At 44.9% G+C, this 12,544-nt stretch overlaps 2 protein-coding genes across 4 annotated transcripts in view; both read right to left on the reverse strand.

Moving 5' to 3' along the window:
• Positions 1–12,544, reverse strand: part of PIP5K1B (phosphatidylinositol-4-phosphate 5-kinase type 1 beta) — a 311,282-nt gene that overhangs the window by 226,796 nt on the left and 71,942 nt on the right. The gene's annotated exons all lie outside the window — the stretch shown is intronic.
• PABIR1 (PP2A Aalpha (PPP2R1A) and B55A (PPP2R2A) interacting phosphatase regulator 1) lies at positions 1,795–4,368 on the reverse strand. The gene has a single exon (XM_015064506.3). It carries the CDS (start codon positions 4,278–4,280, stop codon positions 3,417–3,419), a length of 864 nt encoding a protein of 287 aa, XP_014919992.1. The 5' UTR covers positions 4,281–4,368; the 3' UTR covers positions 1,795–3,416.

Raw genomic sequence — 12,544 nt, forward strand, 5'->3', positions numbered from 1 at the left:
CATTGTTTTTCACAAATATAATAAAGGGAACTATACCACAGACGTTTCTTACATAAAACTGAACTTTAACTAAATGTGGATAGGTGCTTTGGGACTTCGAGCACAAAGTTTATAGCACAGCAATACTAATACCTTAAAAATGTTTCTTTGAAGGATAATTCTTACATGAGCTAAGTCCTCACATTTTACAAAGTAATGACTAACGTTACGAACAAGAATGTGATCATGTAAATGGTCTCTATAAACTCTTAGAGCTACATCTGATTTAAAATTTACCAACCATATAGAAAAATAAGCTTAGAGAAATGAAGGTTTCCCTATACTTTCAGAAAAAACGATTTGGCAAAAGGACCATAAAATAGCAGAGAAGATGCTGTCTTTAACAAGAAAGCAGGCCAGTGAGAATGGGGTACAGAAAACAAGGGGACAGAGCACCAAGGGTCAGATCCCTTAGGGCCTCCTAGGCCAGAATCAATACAATTTGGTACACCAGGAAGCAAATGAAAAGCTTTAAGCTAGGGGATGGAAGGATCACATGTGCAATTTTAAAAGGATTACTGTAGTTGCTTGCTGTATGGAGAACGAATGGAGAGCCAACCAGAGTGAGTGGTGTAGGGACAAGTGGGAATTAGGAGGCTACTTGGGAAGTCTAAGAGGAAAATGATGGAAGCCTAGGTCAGGGTGGCAGTCCAGACAGATTCTGGAAGAGAAAATCAGTTAAGACTTGGTGAAAACAGGAGGAAAGAAAGGAAAAGAGAGGTCAATGACATGTTGGTTTCCTGAATTTATATACATATATATGTGGAAATGAGGCATAAAACACCTTGTACAATATATACTGAATTAACAGAAATTACCTAGGGGAAGGGAAGATGAATTTTACATAATAAACGGCAGACTTCCATTTTTTTACTCCACAGATAACTGCATTGTTTAAATATTTTTATAATCAGCAGGTATACATTCTTCCATAGTTAAAATTAACAGGCAATAAAAAGAACCAAAGCATTTGCCTGGCTGAAAAGGATAGGAATGGCATTTTAAAGAGAAGGAACAATCCATCCAAAGGCACAAACACATGAAAGTACATGGCGTATTTAAGGACCATCAAGTAGTCTAGTGTTTGCAGAGTGAGAAGGAAGGATGTGTATTGGGATAGGATAAGCAGAGTTGTACAGTGGTTTTCCAGGATGGCCAGTTCATGAAGGACCTTATTACATGCCAGGCTAGAGAAAGCATTCCCTAAACTGTGGGAAATGGGGAAGCAAAGGAAGTTTTCAAGCAGGAAGGTGAAAACAAAGCAAGTTTTCTACTTGACAAAGATCACTTCAGAGGCCGTGTGGAGACTGGGTCAAAAGGAGGGTGAGAAAATGGGTGAGACCACCTTAGGCTGGAACATAAGCTCAGAGGCAAAAGAAATAGAGAAGAGGAGAGGCTGGAGATTCATTTCAGTAAACAGAACTTAAGTGATGAAGCTGGATGTGACAGGAAAAAGAGAAAGTCAAAAATGCTTCTCATGGTTTCTAGTTTGGAAAATCAGAGAGTGAGGACATCAATTTAGGTAATTCAAGAACAGGTTCAATGAGAAGATGATAAATTTTGTTTTGGAGATGCTGAGGTTAAAGTACCTCTGGAAGCAGGTTAAGGTACCCAACAGGAAGCTGGATATATAGGTTTGAATTTGAGGAACAAGGTCAAGACTGAAGCATGTGAACCATTACCCAGAACAGAGAATTTTAAGCCTATATAAACAATCTTACCCTTGACATAATTTCACTGAATTCTTAAGGCAACTTTCAAAAGTTGACCAGTTCCATTTATTCTCATAGCTGTAAAAATTCCACACAATCGTTAAGTCTCTGTAAGCAGTTAACTTAAAGAAAGTCGGAGCTTTTTGTATTGGCCTCTCTTTTATTTTTTCCCCTTCTCCTTTTGCTGCCATTCTTTCTATCTATCCAGTAAAGGAAGATATAGGAAGTAGAATATAGAAACGTTTGTTATTAAATATTTCCGTATTTTGTCTTAGTTGTAACAAGGCAAGGAAAAGAACATTTCAGAACTCTACCTAAACGAAACCTAAGTTAAGCAATGATTTACCTACGTGACCCTCCACTGATTTTTCTCTTGCACGTCACTGACCCTGAATCAATCGGCAATCCCAAGGCAGTCGACTCCAGCTACAGCTTTAACTAGAGGTTCCTGACATGACTCCACACTTCTGTGGTTGCTCACTGTCAGAAATCCAAGTTACACTGTACCTCTGTCTAACCGATGATGCCCTAGTTCGTTGGGAGGTGGGGGGGGGGGGGGGGAAGGACCTGTTGGCAAGGAAACAGCTGCTTCCCTCCTGAGCCAGGGAAAACCCGGAAGGTGACAGATGGGCAGGACAGAAAGGTGGCCAAAAGTTGCTCTGGCTCCTTGGTGGCAAGGATTTTCACTGAGGCACAACTGGATATTTTAAAGCGTGTCAATCAACGAGAGACTTTTATCTGCCTGGGGACCCTGGTGAAGTCCAACAGAGCTTCCCACATTGTCTATGTTTGAAAAACTTTTAAGTTTGCAGTGGTAAAAGAACCTGGTCTCAGCCTATGTACAGTGGGCTGAGACTGCAAGGCACTGGCCCGTGTCACTTCAGGATTATACCCGAGAGAATGCACTTTCTGGTCTAAAAAAAAAAAAAAAAAAATTTTTTTTTAACCTTTCTGTAGCGATATTTGCATGACTAATTAGAATTTCCATTAAAATTTCATTAGAAAATGCTTTTCTTAAATGTTTACTATTATATAATTTTAAAAGACTTGTTGCAAGCTTTTATATTTTGCTCATCATTCCCCCTCCCAGCCACTTATGTACCCAGAAAATTAAATATCCAAGGACTCCTGGGTAAAAGAGACACCACTGGGTTGATGTGTTATAACTAACATTCTTTTTAAAAAACTGCTGTAAATACGTAAGTTATTCTTCAAATAGAAATCAGCAATCACTGAAAAGTAATATTAAAAATTAGTGTGGGCATGAAATATGGAATTCTAAAACATCAGTTTACTATGCTGATTAATTCAACATTTATATTTGCATCAGAACTTAATCCCATAAATAAATAGAGCTCTCAATTATTTTAAAAAATCAAGGGATAACATATGTATTTAAACATATTAGCAGCATAAAGACGTATGCTTCAACACACTTATTGGGAAAACGTCTGAAAATATTACTACACTGAATTCAAGGGCATCCCGCAGGAACCTGACATAAAAGTTCTCTAGAATAACAACATTTCAGGAAATTCCAAAAAAAGGAAAAGGGTCAGATAGGAAAGAGCCTCAAATTAATTGACAAAGTTCAGTGCTTGCTCCAACTTGATTTTTCTCTCCATTGCAAAAAAAAACACCCCGAGTCTCAGATGGGTGGGTGAATCACTTAGATGAAAGTTCATCTACTGGAATAAATGGAGAGGCCGCTTGGGCAGGCGACACAGGAGAGTCGGTGGTAGTGCTGACTTTCGCTGGTGAGTTACAAGAAGATCCGGCACTGCTACTGTTTCCATCAAGGGTATCAGAAGGTACACACACACCGGGATCTGACAGCTGTGCAACGTCAGAAGAAAGCATGTTGGTGATGCCCTGGAAAAATCTCTTTGGCTGATACTCAGTTTCCATTTCACATTTTCTTTTCAATGGTCCAAGAACGCTTGGTCTAATGCAGTTGATGGGACTCTGGCTTCTCCGGGTGGTAAATCGAGTCGTTGGGCTGGGAATAGGACTTGGAGGCAATCCATTGCTACTCACAAAACTTTGCAAGGATGGTGAGAAACACTGCTTCCCAATCCCCCGGGTGGGTGAGGGTGCTGGTGACACCGGAATGAAATCGATGCGCTTCGGGGAGGCGGACTTCTCCACATCGTTGTCACTCAGGCTGAAACTTTCCTCCCAGGAGTGGCTTATCTGCATTGCGTTCTGCACCTCGCGCTCGTGGACCGTCTCTCGGTTGATCAAGTCCATGCCTTCCTCCTGTTTGATCTGGTGCAAGCGGCTGCTGTGCATGCGGACGGGGGAGGCCGGCAGCAGCAGGCCGTGGCGGTTCGGGAACGTTGTGCTGTTCCGCCTGGCGCTCGGCGCCTCGGCCTGGAACACCGGCGAAGTGTCACTGAGGCCGTGGATCAGGGGGGCGCTGTTAGACCTCCTGAGGCCCCCGCCGGCGCTAGTGCCGCCGCCCTCCGCCGGGCTCCCGCCAGTACCCGGAGGCAGCTCCAGGTCTAGCTCCATCTTCTCCTGAGCCATGTCGGGGGCAGGGAGGCGGGGGCGGCGCTCAGAGACCTAGGACTCCCATTCCCCGCAGTCCAGGGCCAGGGCCAGGGCCAGGGCCAGGGCCGCCGCCGCCGCTGCCGCCGCCAATCTGTCAGCGGGCTCGTTCTTTTGCGCATGCGTGCCCTTTCGCGCAGGCGCGGTGAGATTCCTCTCCCCGCGGCGCCTGCTTAATGCGTAACAGCCTCAGCGCAGCCCTAGGGGGAGGGGCGAGGACCGGCCGGGCGACTATTCAGTACGTTTCTTCCGCAATTAGCTATTGAACTGCGAGCTCGCGGCTACGCGTGTTTACAAGGCTACCGTATTCCAGAGTGTGCGCTTATAAAACCAGAGCACTGAAAGAGACGTCGTGGATGATAGGGGGCTGCATGAGGGGGAGTGGAGCTTGGCCTCACCAGGGAGGGCTTCCCCGAGGAAGGGACAATATCCCGAGTTCTGAAGGAGACCACATGGGTGCTGGGTAGTGAACCCGTCCAGGAAGCGGTACCAGCTTGGTGGCAGGCGGGAACCAGGAGGGGAGGGAGGGAGCGTGGGCTGCGGTGGAGACTGAGGGCCGGCTTACAGGACGTAGCGGACCAGGGCGGATTCTGGCCTTCATCCCGAGAACAATGGAAAACTTCGGCTTTCAAATTTCAAGCAAGGGTATGGCAACGACTGCAAAGCTCGCCGGCTGCTGTCTGCAGTCCGGATGGTTGGGAGATTAGAACCTACAGGAAAAAGACCGGAGGGGAGGCAGTCCTCTAGGCCACAGAAGATGGTATTTGCAGTAAGGTGTTAGTATGGGAGAGGAGATGGAGAGAATGGTAAATTTGAGAGCCATTTAGGTCAGGGAAGAAACCAATGTGTCGTTACACTGTTTCACGGTCCTATTTCTAGCACAAGCATGTGTGCCCAGGCATCTTCATTCAGTAGGAGAGATTAAACGAAGGGAAAGTTTTCACACTGGAAAACTACAAACACAATCCTCCGCTTAATATGAACTGTGATAGCTCCTTAAGAATGAGCTTATACTTATTCCTTCATGTATTTTTATTTTGCATTCTTACTATGTACGATGCGCTGCTAGGAAAAAGGCCCTACTATGAGGGCGTTTCATTTCTACCGAAGACAGAGAGAGATAAATAAGCTATTTTCAGATAGTGGTAAACCTCAGGCAAACGCACGATGGTGTGATAAGGCACTAGCGGGAAGGGGGGCAATTAGGGCGGAGCTCTAAATCCAAGAAACGAGTTGCGTCCACATCTGGGGGATGAATATTCTAAGCACAGGAGGCAGCCAAGCCCAAGGCAGACGTGAGTTTGGGGAGCTGGCAGGAAAAGAGAAAAGGGCAGCTGGAGCACAAGAGGGAGAGTGGTGGGAGGACATACAAGAGTTTGGATCTCATCCCCGGTGGTGAAAAGCCACCGGGGACTTTAGAGCAGAAGAGTGATATCATCTGGTTGAGGTTTTAAATACCGCTTTGGCTCGGTGGGAACGAGGCTGAAAGAGGGCAAGAGTGGAAGCAGAAAGGCAGCGGAGGGATGGAACCCAGATCCGTTCTGGAAGTAGAACCAAAAGGATAGGCAGATAGATGAGATGTAGGTGATGAAAGGAACAGACAATTCAAAGGCAACCCACAGGTTTCTTACACCGATAGATGGTAGTATCATTCATTTACGGAGACAAGGAGGGAGTGTGTTTCAAAAAGTGGAAATTAAGAGTTCCGTTTGGGTCGATTTGAATTGCAGGTGGCTATCAGATATCCGCGTGGCTATCTGAACTGAAAGGAAGCTTAGAGATTTTTGTTCATCCTTCTCTTTCCGCGGCTGAAGAATGTAAGGTCCAGAGAGGCTAAGTGACATACTAGCCATCACACAGCTTATTTCGTAATGGGAACCAGTACTAGAACCAGGTCTTCCGGTTCCTAGTCCATGCCTCTTTCTCCACTGTATCTCAAAATGCTTTTATTTTGAGTTCCCTATAAAATACAGGTCCTAATGATACAATAATGTTGGCTATTCATGCCTGTAATTGTATGGAAACTGATTTAAGCTTCCCAAGTGTCAGACACTATTCAAACTGCTTCACATGTAGTCCCTTGCTTAGTCCTCACCACAACCCTAGCAAGGAGGTATTATTGTCCTCATTTTGCAAGGGTAATCGAGATGCAGAAATTAGGCAACATCCCCAGGATGACAGTACACAGAAGCATCTGGCTTTTCTGGCTCCAGAGCTGGGGTACCACACGGACTCCTCCAAGTGCAGTGATGTTTTAGGACGGAGACAAGCCATTTCCAATTGTGAGCTCTGTGAAGACAACAGGACCCAAGACAGGGTAACAGAGTGAAGATGTTCTCATACAGAAGTGACAGCATGATAATAAAAATGGTGAATTTGCTCTACATGAAATACACGGAGAAGAACCGTAATGGGGGCAAAGTTGGAAACGGAAGTCATGGGGAGAGAACTGGGGCTCTGAATGCCAGGCAAAAGGGCCCATATTTAACCTGTGAGGCAAAAGGAAACCACGAAAGGTTTCTGGCAAGAGGAAAGACAATGAGACCTACGCTTTGGGCCCTGCCAGGCAGCTGAAGGATGGAGCCAGCTGGAAGGATGGAAGCGGAAAGAATCCACTCCTCGGACCTGCCGGGCACTCTCAACAGTCCACAGTCCCCCGTAATCCTCCCTGTGATCCTACCAATTAGACACTGTTATGCTCATTCTGTAGAGGGACAACTGAGGTTCAAAAATTGCAAAATGCCCAAGAGGTACGTGGAAGAACCAAGATGGCCCAATCTGAATCAAGGCGTCGCTACAAACCCTGCATTGTCTCTGCTACCCTTTCCACGGAGTGGACAAGGGGAATCTGATGGCCAGCTGTGAGACGAAAAGGAGGGTCTAAACTCAAGTTGAATTCAAGCAGAAACAGGATATGGGTTTGAAAGACAGGCAGGTAACAACAGTATCTGACCCCTGTGTTTGGAGACTATGGAAGGAGACGTCACAGGTGACAAGTTTGAGCGTGAGTGGCTCAAAGAATGGTACAACATTAAATAAAAACAGGAGAGAAGAGAGGAAGACCTTTCAGAAGGACACGGCTATTGGATAAAGAAGAGCATTAACGACAGAACTTCCCAAGAGCCACGGCATATTGCTAATTGGGGCATTAGTAAAGTATTACTAACGTGGCTCAAATGTGCCAACACTGTGTTCATCCTTATCTGGACGAGTACGATAATCTTTACCAGTAAAGCAAAGAGATGGTGGTAAATGCACAAAATCAAACACCTGTGCCCTTTGGTTCCTGCCTGAATACACTTACCAGCTATCTTTACTCATTTCTTTGTTCCCATCCCTGCCTCTACAGTCAGTTCACCAACCATAGTTCAAGGTAATCCTCAAGGGAAGACTTGAAGAGAACCCTTCAGTGAGTTCTCATTCAGAGAAAAAGCCAATGTCCTTACAACGGTCTGTAGAACTCTATGTGATGTGGGTCTCTGCTGTCCCTCTGACCCCGCCTCCACATATTGCCCCCCTCACTGCCTTTCCTCCAACTGCAGAGGTCCCTTACTGTCTTTCAGCCCACTAGGCAGGCTCCCCACTCCTCCTGGCTTACTCTTCTTTCCAGTGGACGTCAATCCCTTCAGGTCTCGGCACAAATGTCATTGAGAGGCTTTCCCTGACCGTCCCTTATAAAAAGCAACAGCGATGCCCAACACCAAACCTACACTCATTCCCATACCCCTTACGTGGTCTGTATTTTCCTCTAGAGCACCAAATGACATATTTGCCTATATAGTTTTCTTGCCTCTTGTCCTCGAGAAAATCAGCTCCACAACCACAAAAACAAGGCCTTCGCTTTACTTCCCACTGTATGCCTAGTACCTAGAACAGGGCCTAGTACGTAGGACTCAAGAAGTAGTTGTGAATCCCTGTGTGAATGAATGATGAATGACTGAAAAGCCTAGCACAGCTCCATTGAAATGGAAGAAAGTTCTATTATTTGAAACTCCAGCTTAACAGCCTTTTCTACACAGAAAAGATAACGTTTATCTGTTTTTGAGAGAGAGACAGAGCATGAGTGGGGGAGGAGCAGAGAGAGAGGGAGACACAGAATCCAAAGCAGGCTCCAGGCTCTGAGCTGTGAGCATACAGCCTGAAGCGGGGCTCGAACTCAAGAACTGCAAGATCATGACCTGAGCCAAAGTCACATGCTCAACTGACTGAGCTACCCACGCACGCCTTTTTTACACTGATTCTGAGTACTTATTTGGACAATTTGTTTTCTTTTATCGACATTATTATTAAAGTGCCCTCCAGACCACACAGGTTGATCTCTTGAACTAACGGTTAGGTGAACTGAGAAACTGAAGCCCTAAGTTTCCATTCTTTTTCAATCATTTGCTGATACACTCTTGATAGAATTAAAATGCTCAGTGCTGAGGACTCCAAGCAGTGTTTAATATATTTAGTTACTGCTTCCTCTCAAAGGGATAAATGAGAGAAAACAGCCGCCATAAAATGCAATTCAGCCCGCTGCAAATGAATAATGCCAGAGGCAGGACTCAGGAGACTGTCCCTGAGTCAATTCATCCTTCTGGTTTCACTCTGGTATGAATTAAATACTACACATAGATAGTTGATATTCAAGCTCACTCCTGAGTCATAAAAGCAGATTTCTATTCAATAGTTAAATTTTATTGTGATTAATATTATATGTTCTTAAACCAACAGATAGTTTCCTTTTAATTCCTAGGGGCAGCTTTTCACTATTAAGCCCCAAGCATATGGCAAGACAAATACCTACCTCTGGATCCATACTGAATGAATTTAAAATACAAACGTGTGTGTGTACATACTTTTATTATTTATTTTTGGTGAGAGGGAGAGACAGGGAAGGAGGAAGGGAGGAAGTGCATGTGAGTTGGGGAGAGGGACAAAGGGAGAGAGAGAATCCCAAGCAGGCTCTGTGGTCAGTGCAGAGCCATAAGCGGGGCTCGAGCCCACGAACTATGAGATCATGGCCTGAGCCAAAGTCAAGAGTGGGATGCTCAATTGAATGAGCCACCCAGGTGCCCCTAAATGTATACTCTTAGATGGACTGACAAATATCTCAACATCTCACAGTTACTAGCATCACCAACCCAGAAAAAAAATACTGCAGAGGAAAACTTGACTTTCAAAGTATAGAAACTCAGCAGTGTCCACTAGTTCAACAACTTAGGAAAAATGCTGGCAGCGTCTACCAGAAGGAGATATATGTATGCCCTGTGGTTGAGCAACTCCACTCCTGGGTATATACCCCAGAGAAATGCATGCTTACGTCTCCTAAAGACATGTACACGAATGTTCCTTGCAATATTATTTGTAAAAGCACCTAACTGGCAACAACCCACATGTCCATAAACGGTTGAATGGGTGAATAAAGTTATACAATGGAATTATTTATTTAACAACATGAGTGAGTTACAGGATGATACCTCATGGAAGAAACCAAACACAAAGGAACAAATCCTCTGTGATTCCATTTTTATGACGTTCAAGAACAGCCCAAATCCATCTCTAGTGGTAGAAGGTCAACATATTGTTACCTTTGGGACAACTGACGGAGAGGGGCACAAGGAAGTGTTCCATTTCCTGATACGGGTGCTGGTTACAGAGGTATATACACATGTGAAAATTCATTAAACTCAATACCTGAAATGTATACACTGTACCGTATAAGGAATCAGGAATCATCGACCTCAAAATGTTACCAATGCAGAGGAAGAGAATGGGAAGCTGAAATGTAAGTGGAGGGTGGAAGAGAGTAAGAATGTATTTCAATTGAAAGGAAGATATTCTGTTCACACACTAATCATGAGTTTACACTAGAATCTCTTCCAAATCTCTCTGACATACAACAGTATCAGCCTAAGAACAGCTAGCCGGCCTTGCCAGCCAGAAGGATGGACAAAGACACACATGCACCGCCCCCCCCCACCCCAACACACACACATACACTCACTCCTCAAGCTACGTTTCACTGGGGTCATAAACACCAGCAGCCTCACGTAAGCACTGGATACCTGTCTGAAGCTGGTTACGGATCATCAACACAACCGCTGCCTCTCCGTGGTCCTGTTCCCACAGTGCCCTCAAAGCTGGTCACTTCTAAGAAAGCAGGGAGGAGGAAACGAAGCCCATTTCATAGCCTTGGACTTTCTCAACTGTGTATTTGTTCAAAGTCAGCTCTGTGATACCCCCCCCACTAGCTGAATTCATGAGATAGAATGGTCAAAGTAACCGGAGTCCAGGAAATCGCCAGGGGCTGTCCTCATATATGGCAAGAATGAGAACTGTATTTAAGGACATGATTTTGACCACAAGGAATTTATTTAGTTATCCTTATGAAAGAAAAATAAACACAAGATGACATCAGAAACTGATCAACCATTCCATCTCTAATTACTGAGAGTATGCTAAGTATAGATATGCTCTACAGTGTTTACCCTCAAGGTTGCTTCACCTAATCCCTAAAACTTTCTGGTAAGGGGTGCTTGGGTGGCTCAGTCAGTTAAGCGGCTGGCTCTTGATTTTGGCCCAGGTCATGATCTAGTGGCTCATGAGTTCCAGCCTGGTTGGCATCCTCTCTCTTTCCCTCTCTCCCTGACCCTCCCCTGCTCACTCTCTCTCTCTTTCTCTCAAAAATAAATAAATAAACTTAAAAAAAACTTTAAAGTGACAGCAAGGATTAGAAAATCAGAGCAGTCAGGGCACCTGGGTGGCTCAGTTGGTTAAGCATCCGACTTCAACTCAGGTCACGACCTTGAGGTTCATGGGTTCAAGCCCCGTGTCTGGCTCTGTGCTCACAGCTCAGAGCCTGGAGCTTGCTTCGGATTCTGTGTCTCCCTCTTTCTCTGCCCTTTCCCCGATCGTGCTCTGTCTCTCTCTCTCAAAGAAAAATAAACATTAAAAAAAATTAAAAAGAAAATCAGAGCAGAAGTTTACCAACGGACATTAAAACCACTCTTGCGTTTTATTTTTCATAACCACTGAAAGCCATCAGAACACTCACACAGAGCAAGGCCCATCATATGCACACGGGCCAAATGGTATAAAGGGGCCTCAAAGCCCTAATGGAAGAAGCCTCATAGACTAGACCCTCAGCAAAGTTCAAGTAAAGAAGTAAATGTGAATTGTAGTTATTTTGTTCAGTTTGCCCAAAGGAGAACATCAAGGAAGATATTGCAAAGAGCCATCCAGCCCCCACACTCTACCGCCTTAAGTCTTGCAACAGAAGAGAAAAAGTAGTTGACTTCACTTGTCCCTCACTGGTTTTATGTGTTTTAGGCAGCATCCGTTTTTTGGTGCCTTCACTTTGGCCAGACTTCTAGACTGTAAGCCAAGGCCAGCACGGGTATACCTTTCTGTGGCTATACGCTTCTCTCTGCCTGTCTGCTAGCTTTCACTCGCAGGAGTGATCCATCTGGCAAGAAGGAAACAATAATTCAAGGCTTTATGGATCGTGTATAAAGTTCGCTGCAAAACACACAAAGGCTACAAATCTAGTTGGGTTTACGTACTTGGGCCTTCCAGTTGCGTGTCTCAGAAGCCTCCAGAAAGGCTCGACAAATCAGTACATAGCGCGACCGCAGGGAAAAAGGGCCAAATCTGGAGTCAGACTACTATACTTGTAGTTCTATGACCTTGGGCAAGTTTGTCAACCTCTCTGGGCCTCACTTGTCTCATCTATGAAGTGGGGACGCAACCTCTTCGTAAGGATCAAAGGCATGAGGTCTATACTAGGCCTTACAAACAGTAAAAGCCCTGTACCAACGGGTTCCTCTCTATTACAATCCTCAGTGCCATGATCCCGAAGTGGTCCTCCCCACTTTTCCACCCCTCTCACCAGAAGGCTCCCTTTTTTTTTTTTTTTTTTTTTTGTCGCCTTTTAGTTTGGTTCTGTGCAAGAAAATTCTCTCTCTGGCTTCTTCCCTGAGATTGTCGTCATTTTTAGAAAAAGACGTTTTCTGTGGTTTAAAAAAGTATGAGTGGAAAGGTTCATCATCGGTCAGGTTGACAGTTTCTGACAAGGAGAAATAAGAATAAACCTCCTTTCTAAGACTTTTACTGGGTCTGAGGAGAGACAGATCCCAGGGCGGTAGAAAGGCCGTCAGTAAGTTAAAAAGTAAAAATGCGGCCGGATCAGTGAATACTGTTTCCTACAGCAAGCCATTTGTTAATCCCCAGAGGCTGCGGCTACCCTCCCTGGCCGCTCT

The sequence above is a fragment of the Acinonyx jubatus genome, chromosome D4 (assembly GCF_027475565.1).
Source record: "Acinonyx jubatus isolate Ajub_Pintada_27869175 chromosome D4, VMU_Ajub_asm_v1.0, whole genome shotgun sequence".
In the NCBI taxonomy this organism is placed as follows: domain Eukaryota; kingdom Metazoa; phylum Chordata; class Mammalia; order Carnivora; family Felidae; genus Acinonyx; species Acinonyx jubatus.